This window comes from Anopheles gambiae, chromosome 3 (assembly GCF_943734735.2).
Source record: "Anopheles gambiae chromosome 3, idAnoGambNW_F1_1, whole genome shotgun sequence".
Taxonomy (NCBI): domain Eukaryota; kingdom Metazoa; phylum Arthropoda; class Insecta; order Diptera; family Culicidae; genus Anopheles; species Anopheles gambiae.
In genome coordinates this window covers 44,008,980-44,035,741 of record NC_064602.1, presented here as the reverse complement: position 1 = coordinate 44,035,741, position 26,762 = coordinate 44,008,980, and the positions used below count along the sequence as shown (strand labels likewise).

Genomic DNA, 26,762 nt, shown 5'->3' with positions numbered 1-26,762 from the left:
TTGCTGCTTATGAGAGGCGGCAACAAGAACATCGAAATCATTGCGGAAAATTAGAACCTTTTTTCTCGTTCTACGACAAACTTTTCTCCGATGAATGGCGGAGGCTACGGAGCCATGCTCTTTTCCTATTTATTAAGCGTCAAACTGAAGCGCAACCTCGCAAATGGCGACTCCCTGGACGGCAATAGCCACTTTAAGTTGTCCCCTAAGCTGGTCTACGATGAGCTAGACACACTAGAGCGGTGCGGGTGGAGCAAAAATGGCATCATCCGCTGGTGTCGGTTCGCAAGCCGGCACGATAGACCAACTTTCTGTTACCGGTTCTCCGGGGTTCTTCCATCGTTCGATTGCCCCTCGGCAATGATGGCTGTCGAAATTCAATTTAAATTTTGTTTACTCAGACGAACCGTGGCGCTACATATGTAGCGCCGTGTCTCACCGTTCGGGTGGAACCGAAAAAGTTGGTTGCCTCAGTTGGTGGGAAAAGTTTGAGCTTTTCAACACACTCGTCAGCAGGACAACAGACGGCGACTTTGAATGTTTGTATAGTAGCTAAGGTATCGTAGATGGAGCAGTCGAAAGTCATCTTGCGGTAGACAACTAGCGACCGAGCGCTGGAAGCGATTGTAAAATTAAAACAGTGTTCCAAATGCCTGTACATAAAAAGTGACAGTAGACAGGATACAGGAGCAATGTGTTGTGCTATTTGAATCCTTTTTTGCTGGATAGCTGTCAGGTTGGCGGTAGCTTTATTGGACCAACAAAGTTAAAACTTTCATTGAACATTCCCTTGTCAAGTTTATCAGCCTTCGTTTTACGTAGCTCTGTACAGGAAATTGAAGACTTTTGAAAATGTTACTTGAGACAAGTGTTATGAATCATTCGTATCATATTTTTTGCATTTTATCTTACTAAGCATGGAACTAAGCACTGGAAGAAGATGGTCGGAAATGTAGACAATTTAGTGAGGGTATAAGCAACATAAGTCGGGGGTATTCAGTAAAGGGGCAGAAATGCAGATAAAGTTGTTGTTTGTACAAATGTTGCAATAGTCAGCTAGTGTATAGACGACAGTACAAGCAAAACATGCCTCGTTACTCGGCGACGAGAATGATAAACTTCTGGGCAACAAACTGAGCACCGGCAAGGATCAGACTTCAAAATTGCCAACCAAATGATCGGAACAGAGCGTGGGTTCGTGACTAGCGCCGCAGTCGTTGATTGTGCTGTGTGCATTTGAAATTGGCGTAATTGGCATAATACCAGACAGTCTTGTGACTGTGGAATGTAACAGTGGTATATACCTTTGGCCCTAACTGCCGTTGAAATCAATCATTTTGGTAAGCAAATGTATCATGCGGCACACAACTATCGTATCGAGCGCTACGGTCTGACTTGACATTTTTTATTCGTTTCTGTTTTGCAGCGAGACTCGTAGAGCGTAGGAGATCGTTAAAATTGTTGTTGTTTTCGATAAAGAATTAGCACGTCAAGTGGAAAGTATTCGTTTCATTTTCTACTAAAGGCTTTTATTTAATTCTTCTGTGACAGTTCATGAAAGATATGTAAAGTTTATTTTATATTGTCTTTACTGTATTGTTATTATAAGTTATATTAAAACTGTATATGTTTTAATCATTATGGAAACAAGATTCACGATCACATGGGACATAATATTTTCGACCAGTCGATTTTCCTCGTTGACGTACAAGGCCCCAAGAAAGCTCCTCTGTATCGTGTCCCTTCAACACAATAAACTTTCATCTTAAAATAGCACCGTACAATAAAAGGACACACTGTTAATGTCAATCTATTGTAGCAAAAGCTCAGTACGCTTAATCTGTTTATTTTTCCAAGCAACTAAAGCCATCTGCTGTACCTTCCACCCAACCAGCTCTCAAGACAGATAACCTTCACCTCTAGAGTATAGCGTAAAATGGTTTCCTGTTGAGTGGGTGTATGATGTGTGCGTGTATGTATTGAGCACGAATGATTACTCGGGCAGGAAGGAAACATTAGGTTGAAAGATATTTTTAGCCTTCTCCCCTCCATTGAAAGGTGTCAGATACAAGTGTGCTAGACGGGCTTCTTCATATGAGCGTCCTTCGCGTATGTCACACCACGTTAAGATCGTGTGTGAACAGTTGAATATTGTTGTAGCGCATTTTCTTAAAGTGTAAATTTCGATGAAAACATTTATCAAACGAAGAGGAAAAATGCACAATTTTGGCTTCAGATAAATCGATTGGGGATACATTCAACTCTATTTCTATGGAATGATAAAAACGATACGATTTGCTGTTAGCAATTGATTGATAAACTGTGAATTCACTTCGAACGTTTGGTGTGCTGTTCGTTTTTATACGGCTTAGACAAGCTCATCAGAAGGTGCTTTTTTGTGTGTCCTTCCATTAATCTGCGCCATAGCAGCGGCTTCAAATGCTGTTGTGTGTCCGTTTTTCTTACACACTTTCAATTTGGATTGAAACCACTCTATCTTTACCGGGGCATGATAAAGTCGGACCAACTGTGGCTCAAATCAATTCCTAGGCTCGCCTGTGTCGGCGAACAAGACGATAGAGTGCCAGTCGAAAAAATCAATAACCAATCACACCGGGCAGATAAGGCAGAAAAGTCCGCCTTGCTTCCGTTTTCCGCACGCGAAGCAGAGGAGTGATGGCGGAAGAGAGAAATGTCCTTTCATACAAACGTTGTGTTATTGCAGCAGCTCCGTTAATGTGTGTGAGCACGGCAAACAACAAGCAACACTGGCCGGTGCTTCCCAAAACGCATTAAAATTCTGCTGCCGAAAAAATCGCCAACCCTGCCCCAACTACAAAGCTTCAGTCGTAAATCGAGTTCGCGAGAGAAAGAACCCCAAAAATGCCACAGAACAGCACACACAAAAAAGCGAGCGATCGGCGAGAGGCTGAGAGGCATAACGCATGTGGTCACAGATTTTCCAACCTTTCGCTGCCTTCTCCGTGGGCGCGCGCGTGACCCAACAACAATGATCGTCGTCTACCCGGAACACAAGAGACCCCTACCCCAAAACCGGCCACGCAGCATCAAACCGGCGGGCGGTTTTGCGGGTTGGTCGTAGGGGGGTTTTACGATGCCATAAATTTATTGGCGGAATTACATACGGCAGTACTTTCGCTTTTAACGACTTCCGGATTTTCTGGGATACCCGGGCTGGTTCGCTTTGGAGATCATCCGAAGCCCGCACAAAAAAAAGAACGAATGTCCTGCACAAACAAAAAAACTCCTCACGCTAGAGCAATCGATATCTTGGCAATGACCCGAAGAATGAAATAAAAGCGAAGGAAACGGTGTAAAGGGGAAGAGATCATTGAGGGGTTTCGCGAACGGTGGACATAGGGGCGGACGGCCAGGTGGGTTGAACAAAAAGATTACAGTAAATTGCTGCAAACAGGAAGTGAGAGAGTACAAGTGCACGACGGTATTTCAGTGTTTGTCTGTGTATGTGTGTGTCCTTGTGTTATTTGTGGTGCCGAGATTAGGAGAGATTCAACCGAATGACGATATTTACCGGGTATAAACACTCTGATGAATGGATACCTTTTACCCGCTGGCGAAAGAGAAATTCAAAACACGTACTGGAGTTTTTTATCCCAACAATTCTCAGCACGAGATAAAATAGTGGCTTATTTGAAGAAGGAAAAAAAAGTACAACTACACACGAAGGATCAAAGCGTACCAATTTCTGCGGTGCAAACTTGAAAGGCAAAATGGAATCTTTTTATTCGGGCAGCACAGAAAAATGGTATGATGTTTGGTGCTCTCAGCACGAATGTCGTGGTTATGTTTTGCCCACACTCGTTAGTTTGCATTCAAATCGATGGTTACGATGGTAGAAAATGGGATTTTGATGGTTTCATGCTATCGATTGGGAAAATCAAAGTAAATCCAATGAGCAAATAAACATAAATCACAATACAGCTACCAAAAACGTGAAAAAATGCTATTGAAGGACCAAAAAGATGCTTACATAAATTGACCTTAAATAAACCGACGGCGACACCACAAATGCTTGTCTGGATGGTAATTTGCATTGTTAAAGCTATTTTTATGACACTCATCCTCTTAAACTATCCTCTTCGAGCCGGTACAATAATATAACGAAAAGCTATGTCTTTGAAATCTTGTGCTCGAGGAGTCCGAGATTTACCCAGCAAACGCTCCGCCAACGCTCGGATGGGGGCCACATTTATTAGTGGTCAAACCCTCAAAGGCGTATGCGGTCAAGCGGGATCCACTATTCTTCCTAGGGTGTTGCAGCTTTGTGATCTACTCGTTTTCCAAAAACTCCCACAAGAAAGACACTGAACTCTTGAGCCAAACAGCACACTTCTAACGGCAGAAAGTTTTCTAATTAATACAGTCCCATGCCTTGCCTTCAGCCAGACGAGAGAGTGGGAGAGAGATAAGATGGTCAGCAGCAAATTACCTGCAGTCCAGAAATCATCCTATGAAGTCATCAATAACGATCCCTCTCACACACACACACACAAAGCAGTGGGCTGGTCGCAGCCGTGTTGAAAAGTTTTGTCTATAATAATTAATTTTCATTTTGTTCTTGGCATGTTTGAGACTTTTGTGTTTGAAGATGTGTGCAGCAGTTGCATGCTCTCTCTCGCTATTTCTCTCCCACTTCGTTTTTAAAAGACAAAAGCTCGGTGGTGTGAAACGGATTTATAATTCGATTCCAAGCGAGTCTCCAACTAAAAACGGTGCTGATGATAATTTGCATTTTATATGCAAAAACATTGCCCCCACGGGAGGTGGTGAGGGACAAGGTGAGGGGTAGCGTTGTGGAAGAAGGATTCTCGCTCGTGAAAATTCAAACCTACCTATAGGAACCATTTAGTGGCTTTAAAAGATCCTGACTGTTTTTTTAGTATGGATACAACCGTACCGTACTACCTTAAAACCAGAGAAGTCTCTGAGAACAAGACAAAGGGAAAACTCATCCCACGGATGGGAAGTTGTGTGGTTTAGGGCATAAGCAGCCGTCTGACATGTTTAATGAATGTTTCGGCTGCTACCCAGATTATGGTCGGTTTCAAAGCACTCCCTGTCGCTGCTGGAGAGGATACGGGCCCGACCGACCGAGCGGATAGTAGAGGGATAGGCTCTAAAGCTGCGTCGCCGTTCCGTTGCTTCTAAACACAGGAGATGGAGATGGTTGCTGGTGGTGTTGCTGTTGCCGAAAACTAAACCGGAAAGAACATCATCGGTGGGTTTCTTCCGTCCAGCAGGTTGAGGGGACAGAGACTTATGGGTTGCGGTTGCGGGAAGGATGGGCAAGCAACGTGAAAAACATCCACACAAAAGCATAGTCGGGCAAGTAAATTATCCTTCGAGATGACAAAGTATTGAGCGCGGAAAACGGGAGAGTCTTTTGCACACAAAACGTTTTACTATAAGCGTTTAGGGATTACGGGCAAATGGCGAATATTTAAGCTCTCACACCTCCCCTACCTAGTGTGGCAGCTTAAGGGATGCAGTACATTCATCTACCATCTGCAGAATCGGCTACTACCATTTATTTCACTTTAATGCCGCCGCCCTTTTTGGATATGAATCTGAACCATTATTTTATCTTCATTAAAGGACGCACAACCACACATGCAATTGTGCTTCCATTCTGCACTCCAGACACACACACACTACCCCAACTCATTACTAGTGACGATAGGTTCTGTGCGTTCCCGCAGCCATTAACATTGACATTCGTTCATGGTGGCGCGGTAAAAGTATAACAACGCTACAGAAAAACAGTCAAACGATTTCCCCACGCCATGCTTGACAAACAAATTGAACGTTAACTGGCGTTTTATTTCCATGCCACACCAGAAGTAGCCAATGCGTTCGCTCCCCTGTTTTTGGTTTTTTTGTACTCCCAACAGCAAATCCTTGTCGCTTTTTTTCTGCATGCCATAATGCATCATTCTGCATGCCGGAAATCGAGTTGGATAATTTACGATCCCCACTACGGTACGACGAGGGCAAAATAAATGTTAATGGGTGTAAAAAAGGGGGAAAACTTCTAGCCGGGCGAGAAAGCCGGCTGATGCTGGGGTGCGGAAGACTTTTAACAACAGTATCGATGCTCTTTCCTCCATCCGCGAATGTTTGGCATTGTTACTGCTTCCTGGTTCGTAACAGGAGCATTTGAACAGGGCTGCCCTTGTGTTTTGTATGACCCTTTTGTACCGTTTTGGTGGTTTAATTAAAACATAAATATTCATTCACCCTGGATTCACTTGCCGGGTGATGTTCGTGTACTTTTTGGCATGTACACTTGAACCTGTCCCCTGTTTTAGCGGCAAGGAAAATGGTTCATGTTGTACGGAAGGGTTCGGGAAAGTTGAAAATACACAAACAGATCAGGTGGGGTTTAATTTTCGGCTCGAGTTTGGTTTGGTTTGGTCAGTATGGCAATTTTCCTACCCACTGTTACTGCAGCGAGGGCTTTATTGCCTATGAGATGGCCAAAAAACGCAGCCCGAATGGTTGGGATAATCTGTTTAAAAAACATAAAAATAGTATAACAAAAAGGGGTGCGATTGTGTTGGTGTTTATCCAGTGCATTGCATATGTGCGGTTGGCGTGCGTACACGCGTGGAGATTTAACGCATCAATTAATTTGCAATAGTTTATAGAGCTGCAATCGAAACACACTCAATATTGTACGTGCGGCTGCAGAATTGTGTGCGAGCAATTGAATACTAATTGAGATAGAAAGGATAAAACACAACAGAGAAAATATTACTTGAAAATGAACGAATGTTTGATTGAGGCAAGGTTAAAACAAAACATGAAGTTCGATCACTCATTTAAACATGATAATGTCATTAATAAAAAAAATAAATAAGTCTCATTGGTGGATCGTAACGAAGAAAAAAGATTAATATCTACTACCCCGAAAAAAGGCCTGCTCGGTGTAGCGTCACTGACAGGTCAAGAATTTTGATTGGCCTCACCGATCGGTCCCCATTTGTCTGAAGTTTTGCGTTCGATGGATGTTCAGTTCGTATTTCGTGCCTTTCAAAAGCAAGGGGATTTATGAAGCCAGCAGCCCATCCAACGATTAGCAGACAATTTTCTACCGGTCACGGTTCGAAAACCATTATTTACCGGGCCACACCATTGGCAATCTCGAGGGCAAACGAGGTACAAACGCACTAAAAGTGCTCGAAAGTAATGGGGGGCCACCACCGAACGGCTTGACTCCATTATTTACGCCAATTAGCGTGAGTTCGGTTGCGGAAATTCGCGACCATTTCCAACCATGGTTCCTCCTGCCCTCACCACCTTAAGGGGGATTAAATTAATGGGTTTTTGAAATGGTTCACCGATGGTCTGTAAATACAACCTCCCTGGTCACCGGATCGGCCGACACACCAACGATACAAACAATAAACTTGCCAGAGCAGGTGCCCGGTATGGTACCGGAATCAATTTTATTTCCGAATAAGAAAGTCAACCCTATCATCAGCTATTGGGGTTCGTTCGCTTGATGGACATAGCACCGTATCACGTGCTGCTGCGCTGCCTGGATGCATTCAAATGCAGTTGATGATGCGCTGACATAGGGAACTCCACATCGGTGTGTGGTGAACAGTTGATTGATGCTGACATTGTAAAGAAACTGGAGAGAGACCACAGGGGCGTTTGTCACAAGGTCAGGGTCTCACGTTGGATCGGAATCATTTTTTTGAAGCAGAGCACAGTTAAATAGTATTAAACCGTTAGCGGGCAAAACCTATGCGAAATTAAAATACGTGTAACATTTTGTACTATACTTGTAAAAATTTTCCTTATTTCAATAATTGTCATGTATGTTTCGTTCATATTTAAAAAAAATCTTTTTGGTTAAAAATATATTGAAATCGTTGAATATAGAAATATATATGACAAATACTAGAGAAAACATAGAAAAAAAAACTTTCTCAAACATGTAATTCTCAAAGTAACGCAAAGAACCTATTTTTCAGATCAAAGCTAACATTATTCTAACCAACCACTACAAAACAAACGCCCATCATGCATTGTGCAACCGAAGCGTTGTGAGGTTTCCTCGATCCTTCCCGCTGATAAAAGCGAAACAAACGCAAGGGCAATTTTGCAATTTGATAGCCACTTGAAGCCATTCATCGAAGCACATCATCTATGTCAAAGAGCAGTTGTTTGTCGTACGAAGAAAGCCAACCACTGGTGCACCGCCTCAGGGACTGTGGTGTATTATATTGAAATCACACGTCTCGCAAATTGGTGTTATATTACTGCTCGGTGCCGTTGTCAGTCCAGACACGGGACGAACGAGGAGAACGAGAGAGATTTAAATGAATCCTTTTGAGCCTTAACTAAGCGTGCTATCCATACGAATTACACAGCACTGGAACTGAAACGCAATATCACTTACGACCAACGTGCCCCCCGTTTTAAGCGGCGTCTCTCTAACGACTGCATTGATGCAAATGCCGCACCTTTAATCGAGTCTACGAACACAAACGAAGTTCCGATTGTTTGTGTGCTCCCGATGATATCATCGGGTTGAAATGTAAAGCAACTGCTACCTTACCGTCACGCTTTGCCTCCCTGCTCTTGTATACACGCCCGTCCACTAACACTAGCCTGTCAATGAAGCTCTGATTTATTTCCAATCGAATGGCTGTGCTTCGAGCGAGTAAATCAGTATTGCACCGCAATCGGCACACCCACCTACCATCACGATCCGTGAGAGACACCTTCACCCTCCCCGCTCTGGCATTGGTTGATGAATATTAAAAATTTAAATTTCCATTACCAGGTCCAGCAGCAAACACCTTCGGGACGGGAGGTTCGCGGCCACAGGATGGTGCCCTCGGGTGTGACCGTAGACGAGCAGTGTGGGTGAGAAGAAAACCCCTTCACCGTGCAGCGCCGTCTGCTGGGCTGTGAATCTGGTTAAGTCAAGTGCCGCTAGACATTGCTGTCAAGAGTGCATTCCTTCATCGATTCGAAGCGGGTAGCTGTAGTCGGGCCGGCGTCGATGACAGCAGTTTGACAGGATGCAGAAACATTAATTAAGGGCTTTGAATTTGAATTTCTTTCACTGTCACTGTAGTCTGACACTTTGGTGAAGGAGGAGAATGTTTACGATTGCAGGATGGAAATGATGAAGACGTTGAGCAATTATGCGAGGAAGTGTTAAGGAAAACGCAAAGTTTCTCTTCGTCAGTGTGAACATTGAAGACGGGTTCTCAATCGTTGCGAGCAAAGCGCTAATTTAACTTTTAAGGTTTGAAGCTGTAACAAGTCGACTATTCAAAAAGTGAGGTCCATCATGTCATATCTACACAGGCAAAATGAACATGCAGAAACCAAAATTAGACACATTCTTGCTTTGAAAAAGGCCATTTCATATTTATTGATGAACGTTATTTGGTTATCTTAGTCATTGATTAACTGCTGTGTGATGTAGAGCGCGTGAAATGCACTTTTTAACTCGTTATAATTGACTGTTACACCGCGGCATCGTCCTAACGTTTATTATTGCATAAAACTAACCTGGATGGAAATACCTGTACTGAAAAATCACTGTTATCAGCCATAGACTTCACTTACCTGCAATGAAAAATAGAATAAAAATATTATTATTAATACTAAAATGTTTCAATTTATAGTAAAAGATGTTTTTTTACTGCAAAGCAAAAACCACACGCACTGCATAATGTAATTTTTATTGCCTTTTTTCTTACTGTAACTAAGTAACAAATTGTGCTATAGAGCAAAACAAAAAAGCAACCGAACAGCAACACATATTCATAAGCTTCCGAGAGTGCACATAAATTGTCAGAGTTTCGCAATAAAACATAAGTGACTGCTCGTAAAGAAAATGAAACTCCAATACCCTGCGGCGAAATGGAAGGACTTTGGTGCGATAGTAGAGGAAAAAACAGCAACAAACATAGATGCTCCTTTATGGTATATCACCCAATTGATCTCGTACAGTAGGCCCTCATGATATTTATTTCACCCCAGAATGTCACTAATGTCGTATTTGACGTAAGCGCAATTCCCATCACAAAGAAGTATGTTGGAACTGTGCGTGTGTGTTTATAAAGAATGCTACTAAATTGCAATATCTTCGTTGCTCTACTGCTTTTCCTTTGCTGCTTAATCTTAACCGGAAGTTTTGTTGCGTTTTGCTTCCCACTATCATCGATTTATGTCCAGCGATAAACGGTTTAACGATTACGCGTCCTCTACCATTGCCACTGCGACGAAGTGGACCCGAAGAAGCGCCACACGCAACCATACAAACTGATCCGTGGTAAAAATTAATTGTCCTCAGTTTTACCATGAATATTCACGAGCCGGGAGAGGCTTATCACATTTCATTCGGGAAACCATTCAAGTTGTATTAGCGCGCGGGAACGGGGCACCAAATGTAACCGAATAGAATCTTGCACCCTCCAGAACAAGTAAGTAAGCTATACCCGTCGTCTTAATTTTCGATCAACTCAAGTGGTTTTGAATGAAAGCGTATCTTTCCTGTGATGAAAACGTTGGCTGTTATGCAACCCCATCCCGAGAAGTGAGTCTCATCCCGAGAAGCCGGGAGCGAAATCGAATCTGAAGTTTTTATCCGGCCGGAAACAAAACAACAGAAGAGGGTGAGACACATCCAACTTGCCTGCTGAAGCGTTGATAACAAACACAAACGCTTGCCTTGAGAGTTGAGTAGAATATTTCAATTATGTTGCTGTCGAAAAGTTTGCACGAGATGCCGCCAACTATAGCGGATACCGGATAGCTGTCACCTGTTCCCCCGTCGGTGGCTGCTGCTGTGCTGCAAGCAACTCCCTCGAATGAAACGATTGCCGCGAGCCGGATGGTGCACGAATGATTTCTGATTATTTCTTTGTCTGAAGCCGTTGCTGCTCGCATCGCAAGAAAGTAAGCAAGAGCCCTCGGACTCCACTCGGACGAAAGTTCTTCACGAAATGGACTTTTGTTCAAGGGCACTTGCAGCGAATTGGAATTATGATAAATGTACATCCCTCCCCAGGATGGGCGATGAGCCGGAAACGAAGATTCCCGTGTGCAAGGATCAAATAGGGCAAACTAACTGGCAGAGGGTGTTGTAGAGGTGAGGAGCAAACTGTGTACGGAAACTGCCCGCGGCTTGCCATTTCGGTTTGGAAGATTATGAGACAGCTCCTGAAACGTCAGTTCTTAGACAAAAAGCGACACGTTGGTGAAGTGTAATGCGGGAAAGGAAACGGAAAACACGAAAACAAAGCGGAATTGAGGAAAAATTATCACCGACGGCTGATTGACTTCGAGGGCTCTTTCGAGTGTGAAATGTTTGTGTCTTGGCAGCAAACAAATGGTGCTTCGGTTTTGCCTGTGGACCCAACCGAGGTCCGATAGCAATGCAAATGATGATCGGAAATGATGAACTTTTTGCCACGGCACCAGACTTTGATCGATGGTTGGTGAAGGAAATCGAACGTCATTATTAAATGTCACGGTACTAATAGGGCAGTTTCAATCATCTGGAGATAAGAATAGAGAAGATGTAACATATTGAGAGGCTTGAACCAGTGATTTCTTTTGTAACTGTTTTTTAGTTTAGTGCCGTAGTGCGATCCCATGGTACAGTCGGTAATTCGTACGAATTAATAACATGCTCGTTATGGGTTCAAGCCTCGTATGAACTGTCCCCCGTAGCAAGGATTGACTATTCGGCTGCCTGGTACTAAGAAGTCTCGATTTGCCTGCATCGGCTGGCATAACCGCGAAGGTCGTTACGTCAAATAGAACAAGCAGATTAGACAGTTTAACCACATACGCACCAAATAATATAAAGAATAATTTGTATACCATTATATACCTGTCTTTTTCAATCAAATTTTGCATATGCCAATAAATTACTGTCATTTGCTATAATTGCTCATAATGTAATACAAAAAAAACCAGTTCAAGTAATGAATTCACTAATGCTTCCTAGATATGGCTTCCCAAAACTGAACAAATAAATTGATACTGATAAATAAATAATACAGAGGTTTGTTGTAAAAAAACAGTTTAGGTTGGAAAATGTATAAATTAATCAAAAATTTAGTTAGTTATTTTTTGAATCTTTAATATTCAGAAACATTCTTGCGTTTTTATTGAGTTAGAATATCTCAAAAGAATGTCCAAGAAGCGTTGCTGTAATAATTCATCCATCCAGTCCTGTGTGTCGCACGGAAACATTATAATTAAGCACTGCATACATACGCATCGACCCCGGACCAAGCAGCACGATCGTGTAACTTGGCGATGAAAACTTCATTTTATAACACCGTTTCACGGAGAATTTCAACAAGCTATGCGAGTCTCCGCGCCACCACCAGGAAGCTGACAAACGCGGACGAGCATAAATTAATACTTGAGCCGTCACATCCGTCCCCAAAGAGTGGTACTTTGGCGAGCGGGAAAACTTTACATCTTCTTACTGTACCTGTGTACGCGCCAGGCATGTTATTCTCATCAGATTCCACGTTCCATCGGTACCACCTGCACATCGAACGGGCCCGGCCAACGGGTGTTGTGGTTGTGGAAGATTTTGCAAAACTTTCTTACTCTTCATTTATGATCCTTCGGGTTTCGGGCGACCCGTAGTGTGTGCTTTTTTCCCGAGTGTACTTGCTTTGCCTAAGAGCATCTTTAGCAGCATGGGTGAATGCTGGGAGGGAGGGTAAAAATTTAATTTTATCATGTTTTATGTAAATTTTACAATGACACCATTTTTACACCATCCTGTGATGCTACGGAGCAGAAAAGGAAGATGAATGTTTGCGATGCTAGTGGAGGGTAAAACATGAAAGCTTCCCTTGACGAATCGATCAGTTGTTATGAATTTTCTTATGACAAAAAGGTCCTTCGAAAAGAAAATTAATTTCAAAATGTGTCACTTGCATTCCCAATTAGAAATACTATTCACATGAGTCACGTTAAGACTTAATATCTTTACCCATCTTAAGAATGACGAAACCGTGTGAACTGTACAAGTAATAAATATGATCTAATTTTGAATAGGAAAATCATAAGAACTTTTTATAAAAAATGAAACCAAAATGAAACTTCGACAGCTAACCATCATTTTTTATTTACCTTATTATGTTATGTGTCAAACCCCCTCTCAAATCGCAATGCCTTCCTTTAATCAGAATGAACAATTCACCAACAGATTGACGCTAAGTTGTTACAGCATGCCTAACCAGAGCCAGCAGTAAATGTTCCACCATCCTTGGGAACGATTTACTGAGCCGATTATATACACCCAGCACGAAACAGAGCTCCTGCGAGCGGGAATACAGATAAGATACCTCTGCCAGGAACAACACCCTCGAAAACACCATCCTCTGTGCACACATTTACAAGCTTTGCTAGGGAAAAAGCTTACCCTCGCCGCCAGCTTTCTTCGGGAAGGAATCGCGGGGAATAATTAAATATCAGAACTTTATGAATTCGCACAAGTGTTGCTTGACGATGAGCCGCCGCGCGTCTTGTGTTTCCGAGAGAGCGTACAAGATAGCGTTAATTGCAGGTTAAGTGAGCAACTGTAACGTCCCCCCGGCCGACGAACAACTCCCGGTTCGTAGCTTCAGGTCTCATTCGCATGGTCTCTGTAACCGTGTGCCACGCGCTGTAGGTGTAGGTTGTACAAACGTAATTAAAATAATATGATCGTGTACATGAGTCGAAAACGATAACTGGTGGTGAAACTCGGAAATGTTGGTACGATTTGGCGAAAGGCGTTGTTTGAGAAAAAGCTTCCCTTCTACACCACCGTTGGCCATCACTTCATTGCCAACGCTTCCATAAGAAGTGCGGGTGAGCTAAGCTGAAGTTAATTAGGACGGGATTTGTCTACTCACCGGAATGATTAGATAATGTGAAACAAATTCTGAATAATGTCGATTTTCTGCCAGAGGATGCGGGGTGAAAAGTTTCGAAAGTGCTCCTTAGGGAACGATTTTTCATTCTTCAATTTAAAGCGCTTTAGGAGTGAGAAGGATTAATGCCGTGTTTAAAGAGAGCAGGCGTGGTTTAAATTGCCTTTAAACTGAACTCTGTCGAATAACACCCGATCGAGCAGAAAAATAAGCACTAAACCTCGCTCGACTAGCGTGTATCGATTAGGCGAACCGAAACAACACAGAGAGTCGGTCCTCCTTGTAGCGGCGATTCGAACGTAAAAACGATCATTTGATTTGTTGCACAATATTGCACCATTTGCCCGAGTGTCGTTGAGGTTGAAGCTGCATCGAGTGCAACAAAAACCAATGTGTGTATGTGTGTTTTACGGTGACTGATTCCAGACAAACAGTGCCGGTTGATGTGTTCGACATTCTTCGACCTTTTGGTCCAATAGCTTGTAGTGCAGTGTTGTGTTTCTGCATGCGTGCTGCCGACCGTATAGTCAGAAGAAATGAAAGTCTTTAGTAACACAAAACAACACATCCTTCTGCTTTGCTGTTCTGACCCTAGCCCGTCATCTTGCTCCGAAGATGGATCGAGCGGTGGGGCCCTTTTGGCTTTTACTTCTGACTGCCAGTCTGCCCCCAAAGGGGATTGTCTCCCTGGTTGCGATTTGCGGTCACAGGCTTCGAGTGTCGAATCGCTTACAAAAGTCACCCATTCGTAAAGCTTGTTTGTTTATTGGGTTTCCATTTTCATCGAACACAGAGGTTCCCGGTGGATAGTTTCCCCGTCGCTGCGGGAAAGCAGCTTACGAACAGACTGCTTACTGCACGAACAGACACACACAGAACTGTACCCCCGAACTGTTGGAGGAGCTCAGTGTCGAATTTGTTTCCGTCTCGTCTGCTGCTTCGTCGCTCGATCTATTGAAGCAGCGCTTCCGGGTGTCAATAACGGAAAAAAGGAATCCTGGATTGTTATTTATTTGACATTTGTAAGACATGGTTAAATGCATCCCGAAATTTATCCCACCCTTGTGTGAGAGTTTTGCGGGATTCGTCTTTCCATCTGTGTTGTTCGATGCGTAATCGGATCCTCTGTCAATGACATGTTTTGAGGACGGCCACCCGTAAAAGGTGTTAGTTTATTACTGTTTATTGTGCTGAGCGATTGGCAGAAGATTACATTTGGCTTCCGGGGGCGTTTGATCCGACGATTGATTGTTTCATCAATGATACTGTTATGATACTTATCGCGCATGATTGTTTTCCCGTTGTTGTTGACAATGCCATTGAGGATGAGAGTAAACATACAGAAAGCTAATTAGCTACTGTTATGCAGTTGTAAGGCCCGTTATTCATGTTAGTTTTTTTATTGTTTGTAAAACAAATCTACGATTCAATGAGCTGCAAAAATCTTTTTTTGCAATAGCACAAAACGAGAAATAAAACGCACAGCCATAAAAAATTCAATGAAAACCTATTCAAATGGAAATTATAGGATTGAGGAAGGTTTTTATCAGGATTGAAATAACTGTCAACCACATCATGGTGCAATAAATCAAACGCAACCGAGTCAGTGAACATTCTGTATACCATTTGTGCATGATTTTGTAACGAACAAACACACTTATAAAAACATACCTGTCGATAATAATGGTATGATTTTAATACGCCAAACGAATTGCTGAGTACCTCCAGTTTCATAAATAACAATCAACAGTAAATACTGTTTGCGTCTACCATTAAAGAAAACATTTAAAATCAAATCAGAATTATCTCTTAATAGATGTGATTTACCGAAGACATTCGATTAGACTGAACGCACGCATGATCGACGGAACAATATCCTTGGCACGACAGACACAGCAAAGGTGATCATTATCTTAAACATAATGATATTCCTTTCCGACGAGGCATCTGTTCACCGAGAGCACCATGCTGCTGTAGAATTTGCTCAAAAGTCATAACATTCATGTGAAATTACCCAGATGAAAATGTTTCTTAGGTATCGTCCTTTTAGCCAATGTTGGACGTGAGGAACATTCTCTTCTCCCGAAGAGATACAGTGTTGCGTACCGGATGTTATCGTCTTAGCAGCATACGTAATAATTTTCCACAGCATGTTGCTTGTAGTCTGTAGTTTATTGTTATGGCCATTGGAAACGGAGGATTCCGTCGCAACTGGGCAAGCAAAGAAGATGCAAACGTATCCTTCTCAACCGCATAAGCGAGCGGTGTTCGTACGGCTGCTTGAATTGAGAACAACGAAACGAAAAACACACTAAGACATAGTGCAACAGAGCACAACAAAATCGACGCGTAAAAAGTGTGCGTGAGCGGAAAACCCTCCGTTCTCCTCGGCATTTGCGATGTCCTCTGCATATCCGTCAGCGTTGCGCATGCTCCTGCTTTTCTCCGACCGATACACATAGGGAAGGAGAACACAAAATCTTCAACGACCGTGCTTCAGAACACCCGGCAGGGAAATGTTTTTAGATCTACGGTGAAGTGTTGTGTAGGGCGCTTACAAGCAGGAACTGATTGTACGATGAAAAATACTTTCTCTCAGTACGACGTTCGACTTCACAAAGACAAACGTGTTTTGTGCAACGTGAAACAACGCAGGGCGGAAGGGTAAGAACCCTTCAGGTGAATATCCTTGAGTTCATGGATGTACGTGAACCGTGAAAACATGGGTGGGAGGGAGTTTGTGAGCGATGCTGGAGGTTCACCGGGGAGAAGATTGATCGAAGCTTCATTCATAAGTTCGCCTCGAGAGCTCTCGGAGAGCGTGGCGTGGTTGTTGAATCGCTTCTGCTTCATTTTAAAACAGACTCATTACTCTCTTTCACACACTATTTCTCTCTCGCACATACATACACACACTGTGAGAATTTTCCCGGCAAGGATAATTGTGAGATAAAACGTACTTGAAAGTGAGAGCATACCAAACTGTTTCCGCATTGTTTCGACCACCCAGGTGGAGCTTTGTAGTAAAGTACGTGCAGGCGTATACTCAGCGCAACACAACGTACACTCACGCGTCATTCTACCGGTATGGTTCGTTTTTCATGGTCACATGATAATGACACCGACGACACGTCGATGATTGTACGCTTGTGTTCGTGATGATTCGGGAATATCTATAAGGCTCCTTTTGCTACCAAAATAAAGCACAAAAAAAGATATTTTTGTCACTTCTACGCACCCGTTCATGCAGAAACATTATAATAAAGTTTTCGGCTCGCTTCCGGACAACGTGTGCTGAATTTTGGTACCAAATGCCAATTCACCATTACGCTTGAGCATCCTTTTAATACCAACGGCCTGTGTCTGGGATGCCGCGGACGTGACGAACCGTTTTCCGTCTCCGTGGTACCACCCAGCCACGACTGGGTAGAAAAATTATGCAGACACTCTTCTTTTCGGCCATCCAACCCAAACACACTAGTTGAAAGTTTTACCGCAACGGCAGACAGTGCAACAACGATTTAACCGTAGCTCACATTATGCGGGAAGGCGAGTGGCGCTGTCTTGCGGGGAGGACCAGCGCACTGTATCCTTTAAGGAAGCAGCCGAATGTTACTAGGATTATCGGCAAAGGAAGCTATGCATGGCACACGGAACGCGGAACGATAATGAGCCAGACGCCGCGGTAGTTTTTGCTACAGTCCTCTACACCCGAGCGCGTGCTGCACTACATTCGGAAGGTCGTGAACGCCGCTCGAATGATGGAACACCCCTATACGATACCCATGGGGACGGAAAAGTTTTCGGCGTGATTTTTATACCACTTTTTTGCTGGTGTATTTTTTTTTCGCTCTTGAATTGAACACGGCGTTTGCTCTGCTTCTCTTGTGCCGTCGTGGCAGCTCACACACGTCTACACGAAGTTTCTCATGGCCATCGACCCGACACCCGAGCGAGGTCGAGGAAATAATTTAATTCATACGACTTTGAAATAATACGACACGGCCACAGTCGGTGGTTGGATAGCAAGGCGGGACGGAAAAGGATTCCAAGTGAGAGAGTGGAGGTTAATGCTAAAGTAGCCTCGCTTCGTCGAGGGCACAGCGAAGCTTAGCTGCTGGTCATTAATGCAAAGAATTTATGCAAATGCTACTACGGGGCTCTGCATTTTGGCAAAATGGGAGCTTAAACGGCGACGGATGACAGAGTGCCGGAGGAGATGGAGAAAAAAAACTCGCTTTGGGAAAACTTTTTCGTGCTCAAGCAAATGTTAAGGGATTTTATAAGCTTTCGTTAAAAATATCCATACCGTACCTCAACTAAAAAAAGGACTACCAGTATGTTTGCGGAAGTAGCTACTTTTCCCAATTAAAAAAAAAATCTTACAAGACTGGGGGCTGTGTAAAAGTGAAAGAAATAGCAAACAAACAGACGTATAAGTGAGTGTGAACAGTTTGTCGACCATATGCGAGCTCTATTAACCCAAACGTTTCTTGTGGATTTCCATTTCGCCATTAAAAAAGATAATAATTTCTACTATGAAATGGAAAACAGAACTGAATTTTAACAATGTATAAATGCTCGTTGATTTGTTCGTTTCCACAAATTGTGTTTTTGTGTGCGCACGTGAAAGAAAAACGACACAAAGCTTGGAAGCTCTTTCCCTCTTTCTTTTACATCACATCGAGCTTCATTGAAAGCACACAACTTTGCAGTAGCTGGATCGTGTGATAAGGCACTTTCTGCTTGTGAAGGTGAACTTTGCATTGGTGGGATTTTTTTGTAATTTATGTGTGCGATGACGGTGGAAGGCTAAAAAGCGTACCAAGGTTTTAAACATTTTATGAGTTTCAATTAGGGACAAAAGGGTGCGAGAACAGCACTTTTAAGCTGATTAATTAACTGATAGCGGACCAAGTTTGTGGCGGTACCGGAATGTCCAGCCCGAACCGTTTCGGTTATTTTTGTCCCCAACTGCTCTTGGGTACCCTTTGGCTTTACGTGGTACGTTGGTTGAAATATTTTTCCAACCACTAACACAAATAAAAAGGACACCAAACGAAAAGCTTGCTACACGCTTTCTGTGGGTGTTGCGTGATTCGGCAGGTGACAAATTGAATTGAATCCTTCCCGGGTGAGCTGTTCGCCCCACAACCATCGACGACCACGAGCAGTGGAATTATTCTGTGTAAATGTTTTCAAACACACTCAATGGTTGGGCCCACTGCTGGGAGTCCTGCAGTGTGTTTAGTGTCCGACAGTGCGGAGATAAATATTTGTTTGCCTTGGCCGTGGATTAACGGTGCGATCATGCTGACCTTGATGGTTTATGGATTACACAAACTAAATCCAAGAATGTTAATTAAATGAAATGCGAAAGTTATACTCTTATTTAGAGCATGTAATGAATAAGAAAGATTTATGACGTATTCTTAGCAGAGAACTTTTGAATATTAAATGTGTATGGGATTTTCTATTTCTAATCTAAAATACAAAGAATTATAACTGGGGCGGGCCCTGAGGAACAGTCGTAAACTCGCACGACTTAACATCATGTCCGTCGTAGGGTCATGGGTTCAAGCCGCATGTGTACCGAGCGCTTGTAGCAAGGACTGATAATATTAAATGATATTATGATGATATTAAAAAGTCTTAAAAGCCTGTATAGCCGGCAAGACCGACCAGGTCATTACGCCAAATATAAGATGAATTATAAAAATCATTGGTTTTTAAATAGGGCTTACTTAAATTTCGGTGAATTTATTACTTCATATTTTTTTAATGCATCAAATAAGCAATAAAGGAACAAAGGTTCCTAAAAAAAGGAACAAATAGTATATGATCCATGGGGTAAATCGAAAGATGCACCAGCAATTACAATGTCAAGTGGATTTTTTTCCTTTCCGGACTATTCACAGGTAGTAAAGAATAACTATCCACGTAGCAAGGAACAACACGTAGAAAGCCTGTAAAATCCGGCCAGGCCAAAAAGGTCGTTATGGCAAAGAAGAAGAAATAACATAACTAGGACAATGGCTAGGTGTAGTTTAGTCTGCCGGACAATCTCTGCACCACAGACGGTTGTCGACAAGGAGTATATTATTACAGAGGCGCTTGTGTGGCTCTATTGACGCCTCGTTAATTCTATAACAGTAGAAACATTTTGCTCCTAGTATACTGTTAAGGCCAAGGCCAATTTAAAGCAACAAATTTAGGTCAACTGACTTTGAAGGTAGCACTGCCGGGTTCGTCCAAACTTGACCAGAATGTTGTTTTATTTATTTGGCTTCTTTTTGGTGTGGTTTTTTTATGGTTATAGGTAATCTATTTTGTTCAGGTAAGTAAGAGATAAAAAAATTTAATATTTGGGCAACATAAGATGCAACAACTTTAAGTGATAAATAAATAAATACAAAAAAATAACTAAGTAATCACATAAGTAACAAATAATGAGAAAAATATCACAATACTGAGCACACAGCACATAAAAATATAATATAACACAAATTAATCATTTAAGTAATTATTATGATTTTGTGTGTGAAAAGAAAAATACACCAAATGTAACCAGAAACGTGAAATTTCGAGCAATCGTAAACGCACTAGGCCAATTATTCAAAAATACATACCTCTTAGCACATATTCAGCACCATCTTTTCTCAAGGGTTAAGTGCTCTCAGTATAATGCATGAAAAAGCGCAATTTCATAGATACCAATTCCAAGAACATGTGGACAGCCAAAAAAATACTTTTCATGCATAGTTACCATACGCTAAACAAACAGCAATTTAGTGAATTGTTACTGAACGTACTGTGCACTACACACGGGCTTCTATAAGAAAGAATGATTCTGTGCTTTTTTGCGGAAGCATAGTCACACACTTTGCAAATCAGGGAAAAGGGATTTCCTAGAAATACTGTTTGCCAAAATATTCACCAACCACCAGCGTACAAACTTAGATTAGTGTAAGGACCTCCCTCCTGAATTCCCATATCCTGCTTCCGCGTTCGAACTTCCACCCCGCTCCCACCGTTTTATTGAATCTGTTTTAAAACACAGCAACTTTTATGCCTTTTTATTCACGCTTTTGCAGAACAGTGGCGGACCAGCTTCCGTCCGTCGTAAATCATTGCATATTGTTTGAAGAACGATCGACACGGTTCACTTTTCCCGAGAAAAACGGCACGAAAAACAGGCAGAGAAACGTGCCCATCTTTTCGCTCCATGCCGTCCGTGAAAACAAAATCAAACCATAACCGTTACGTTGAAAACAGCAGTCAACAAAAAAAAAAAAAAAGGAAAAGCGCCCGAAATGCTAAACAAACTTTGAAGGTTTTCGCTCTCCGTAGGGATTTTTGCCTTCGCCTTGTAGAACCGGGAGGCTGGCTTTTGTTTTTCCGGGTGGTGGCGTGTGCTCCCGGACCGAACCGGAAATGAGCACCAGCAAAGTTCGGGTTCTTCCCAGCGCCTACCACGATCCACGAGCATCCCTATGGCCTATCCCTTTGTGGACGGGTGAGGAAACGGGGCGGAAAAACAAATTTCCATCCGTTCATGCCTCGATAAAGCTTCAATGCCGTTCGTGCCGGCATTATGCGTAGTGTTCGTTTATTATATGCCCTCGAAGGGAGGGAGGATATGGTGGTGAACGGAATTGAAAAAAGTCCATTCTCCAACCAGGAGGACTTTAAAACAGATAACGGCAGTGCAACAAAAACTCCAACACTAAAACAAAAACTGTGCTCTTCAAAATTTAGAACGCTGACCGGAGCTGCTGTCTCGTTGACTGCCTGTTGGTTGGTTGGGACGATTGAGTGGCCATTTTGGTATGGTTTTTTTCGGTGATGGACACATACACGACGTACCAACCATTGCGTAAAAGACCTCTTTTGCATCCAGCAACCTTTCACTCTTTGGTGGCATCCCTTTTTTGATGGATGGAAAATGATATGCTTCAGCATGTTTTCGGATGTGGTTCATCTGCATTCAAATACACAAACCCCCACAACCCGCTGTCAAGGGTTGTCCGGGTCCGCTTGGGATGCCACCCTTACGTCAAGTAACCGCAGACAGATTTGGCACCTTTCCTGAGGTCGGAAGCACCCAACCAGCTAGCAGAGTCCAGTAGCACGGGGCAGGAAATTGCAGGAAACTGTCGGCTGCCCCTGCTGATGTATGTATCCTTTTGTCTGGGCCAGCACTCGGTGGCTGTGTGAGTAAATCAATTTGCATTCTTTATCAATGCTTCCGGCCGAGGAGACGGCACCGGGGGCGGTTCGTGTTCTCTCTTATCGAACGAATGCAAACCCGTGCAGAAAGGACCCCTTCACATTGCTAGTAGTGGATCAAATGGAGCCCAAAGGGGACACGATGTAAGGCCGGAATGAAATTCACACACATAATAATGAATATTGATGCAGTAGTCGTCCGTACGAAGCCGCAGTGCTCCCCTAAGGCCGTTGGTAGAATAGGTTGGTGTTGAAATTGAAAATGTGCAATCGTGAAGGTAGAAAAGGGCAGTTTGGATGGGAGATGAATTTCACTTTCAATGTTGACATAGTGGCTATGTGTCCGAATTGAATAAAATCGCGAACTACCGCTTAACTGCAACATTTAAGATAGCAAGCTTGATATGCAAAGAAGAGTAGATATTTCATAATTTCGTGCTAAAGACGAACAGTTTACCCTAGAAACTAGAATCTGTATAAATGTTAACACATATACATGGAATACATTTCTCTAATTTAACACCTTTGCCTGCCAATCGATTTCTGTGCCTGATTACAAGTGGTGTGAAAGCACAATAATCAACATCTTTCCACGCACTCAGACACGCGTTGTGACGCTTGCAGCACAGGAAGCAAGCGGAACGCTCGCCACGTGCTCGAGAGCTGTCAAGCCTCATGGACGCAGACCCTCTCAACTGCAACGCAACATCAAATCTGCAACTCATAACGACGACCAATGAACTCCGGAGGAGAGTGGAAAACGGAATACTCCAAGCCACGGAAAACACAGACCGCGGTTGACACCACCCCTTTTTTCTGCTCCCTACCGCTTTGCTCCGTTCCGCGTTATGGCAATTTGCAGATTGAAGTACATACAAGTACAAGCAGGCGTATATTACGGCGACAAATCGTGCCAATGAAATTGTCTCCCTCGTAAAAGGGAGCAGTTTTTTTTGCTGTAGCTGTGCTGTCCAGCACGAATCACCCCCCTACTCTCCATGTGTGTAATGACGGGCTCATTGCAACATTGCGCTGAAGAGTATGTGTGTGAATGATGATAGCAGTGGTTTCGGCATTCGTTTCAAACGCGTAATGATCAAAGGGCGTCTCGTTGGCGTCTGACACGGTCCCAACCCACGCTTCCTCTACTACCCCCAAACGTGTTTGATTTATGGTGCACTATTCTTCCCTCTCAGAGTGGAATGGAGTATTGCCAGGATCTGTGATTCACGTACCAGAGGCCGTAAAGAAAAATTCAAAAGCAACAAATCAGTTGCATAGCCCAAAACTGAAACTGTTCTACGGTGAAATAACAACACATATTTAGTTAGGCGATTTTTCATAATGTTTGTTATGTCCATAGAAATAGTTGATGGTTTTATTCAAAAAATTATCTCGAGTTGCTAAATGTTTGTCAACTTTATCTGTGATGCAATCATCTATAATAATCTAAAGATATTTCAATGAAAAAAGGTTAAACAGTTTTTGTTTGTGAAGGAATTATATATAATTAATAAACACTGAAACGTAAATTTTGGTATTAAAGTATTCTCAAATTGATGTTTGTTTGCATTTAGTTCACTGTCTTATACAATTTTTTTAATACGCAATATTACCAATGTTATTTGTTACATTTAATTTTCAAAATTCTTTAACACATTAAAGTTAACCAACAAACATAGCAAATGAACATTGAAAAAATGCGGACATGTATGTATTTTAAATTGTTATGACTTTTATCCCATTTGACAAATATTTTCATCCATTGTGCTGTAATATAACAAACGGTACAGCTCCCTGCAACCCAATAGCTTGATATTGCAATACGCTCTGATTAGGCACCGTGACAACAGTCATTAGGGACAGCTATCTTCTGGCCACTGACAGAACGAACAGCAGCAGCAGCAGAACCCCACTTCAATGGTTGATATCCATAAAACGATAGAAAAGAAGTTCAGACATCCTGCATCTGACACTTTCAGCACCTTTCCAGCGCACGTGCCCGTTAGCCTGGGGATTTAGAGTCGCACAACCAACAAAAAGTTACCAAATTCATGTTCTGTAACAAAAACCATCAATTATAAAACCGATCATGTGTCGAATGTGACCGCGTTGGTTTAATTTCAGGGTAAAAACCTTTCAAACTAGACCGTACGATGGACGGAGAAATTGTAGCAATCGGGGGTCCTTTTAATGGGTATTTTGTGGCGAGTTTTTCTTAATGGCAATCTGCTGTGCCGTAGACGTTATAATGGTTGAAATTGTTATGAGTGAACCTGTTCAGCTGACAAAAAGTGACTCAAAACATTCCACTTTTTGCCGTCTGGTAAAATCAGAATGCAGACTTATTGATTATGCTACGTGCTTCCTTCAGATATCCCTCTGGAGAGTGAAAGCATTCCAGTTTTTTGCCATTATTGCTGGCAATAGCTGGTACAATGGCCGATGCAATTGCAACCAGACGGTGGCGAGAAAATTGCCAAAAGTGGCAAAACATAGTAATTCCACACACCCACCGCCTTACGCCACTAACCATCGCATATCCTTGCAGCGGACGATTATGCTGTGCCGGCTGCCAAACAACCAAACTCCCTAATGATAACGTTAGCTAATTTCTTTCTCACACGAAAGTGCCTCCCAAATGGCGGGGGGAAGAAACAAGCACCCCAGCACAATGGGAGTTTTGTTACGATCCGAATTTTCGTTTTTCAGTTTACGACCAGCTCCGAATGGAGACAGTATGTGTGTTCGATATAGAACACACCGGGCGTCGAACTTCCCGATGATAGCTTTCCCGTGCAATCGAACGGTAAATTGATGTCTAACTTTAATGGGAGTGTCATTGCTTTGCTGGGGTGGACCGAAAGTTTTTCCCCGCTTACCGAAACAAGGCACACATAGGGAAAACAACACTGCTAGAAAAAGCACATTTTCCACACTTTCCACAACACTTTTGCCAGCAGGGACAACAATAAACCGAATATATCCCAGAGAAATGCATCTATCTGCCAGGTTCTACCGACCAAAACTAAACTGCATCATCCCATTAGAGCAGCATGTGTACGTGTACGTGTCCATCTAAACGTCCAGGGCTGGCGATATATTGCCCTTCAGGTTCCGCTTTTGTTGGGGTTTGAATGGCGCCCCAAAAATGATTGTTGTTCGAGTTGCAATTCGGGCGTGTTACGTGTCGGTTGAGTGTTCGGTTGACCGTGTGAAATGCATCTTCAATCCTATTGGAAAACCGTACAAGAGGTAGATAAACGACACTGGTAGCGACACAGGATGATAAATTGATCCGGGAACAACGAGAGAGCTCACGAAAAACTTTAACTGCATCCAGTAGACCGACCAGCAGACGGGGTAGTGATTTGTAGTAAAGTATTTAGAGAAGTTGTCGAGAAGTACACGAGTGCATTGACATCGAACACGGATGGGATGGTTACGAAGATGTACGGGCTACAAAATGTTTCAGAACAAGCGGGTGGTTGGGGTTTGAGTTGTTCTGAGCAGTGATTGTTTGGTATTTATTATGGATGAAAGCACTACTTACTCTGTTTTTAGTCCATTATGTATTGATTCTGCTTTCGCCATCGCTAACGCCGGCCAGTTCTGGAGGGGGCAGAAACAATCGTCGTGAAAAGTGTCACAGGACGACTTCTGCAAGTAGAATAACTGTTGGCGCGTGGGTCAACCAAGAAGGGTGGTGTCCTGAAAAGGGAATTATGGAAAGATTGTTTATTTAACAATGAAAGAACATGACGATACACATACAAAATCGTAAATGTTCGGAATCAACTTGGTAATACTGTATGTCTTAGTTAAGCCAACCTATTTGAAAGTCTTCGAAGTTGATTATTTGTGTCTTACACTATACAATAATAAACAATAAACACTACGTTTAAAATAGCCAAACTCGGCTTAATGTCGCTGTTTAAAGTGACTGACATAAAGGAGATTTATAAAGGAGAGAAAGGTTAAGTAACGTTTGGCTGCTTGTCACATATATCTCCTTTCTAGACACTTGCAATCGTAACACTTAAACTGTAGCAAAGGGAATTGAAAGCAAAACAAAAAAGCACGTATCCAAATTCGTCAATCAATTTGGCCCCAATGAACCACCGGCAACATTTCGATTGCACTAACCGTCAGCTTCCACTGGAAGCTCGAATTTTGTGGCATTTTTGGCCCGTTTTACGAGAACTGTACCATGAAGATGACAGACAGGGAGAAGCAACGGTATAATACGATCCTTATGTGTTTCCGTTGTGGCACACATGTTGCTGCCTCCCAAAATTGTAGTCTCTTTTCACGCTGAATTTCCATATTTCACAGGAACCGGGAGTGTGCATAGCAATTGAACCAAATTTCTGGTCCCTGGCTTTCAGATAACGCAATTCCATTTTCCGAACGGTTCCTCCCGGGGGTAAAGGCGTACATGTGGAAGTGAGTGAGTGAATGAGTATATGTGTGTACACATTTTTACATCAAATTGTCAACCAAACAAGCATCCCGTTGAATAAAGTTGATTGCTTTCGCTCGTTTCGCGGATGCTTCGGGGTAATCGATGCG

At 42.7% G+C, this 26,762-nt stretch overlaps 1 protein-coding gene across 5 annotated transcripts in view; it reads right to left on the bottom strand.

The window, feature by feature from the left end:
* The window catches only part of LOC1279278 (mucin-2), a 158,153-nt gene that overhangs the window by 75,734 nt on the left and 55,657 nt on the right, over positions 1 to 26,762 (bottom strand). For all 5 annotated transcript variants that reach the window (XM_061662281.1, XM_061662284.1, XM_061662285.1 and 2 more), the window contains exon 3: positions 25,744 to 25,901. In XM_061662281.1, the coding sequence (XP_061518265.1) occupies positions 25,744 to 25,784 (41 nt within the window). In that variant the 5' untranslated portion in view covers positions 25,785 to 25,901. The remainder of the gene's footprint in view (positions 1 to 25,743; positions 25,902 to 26,762) is intronic.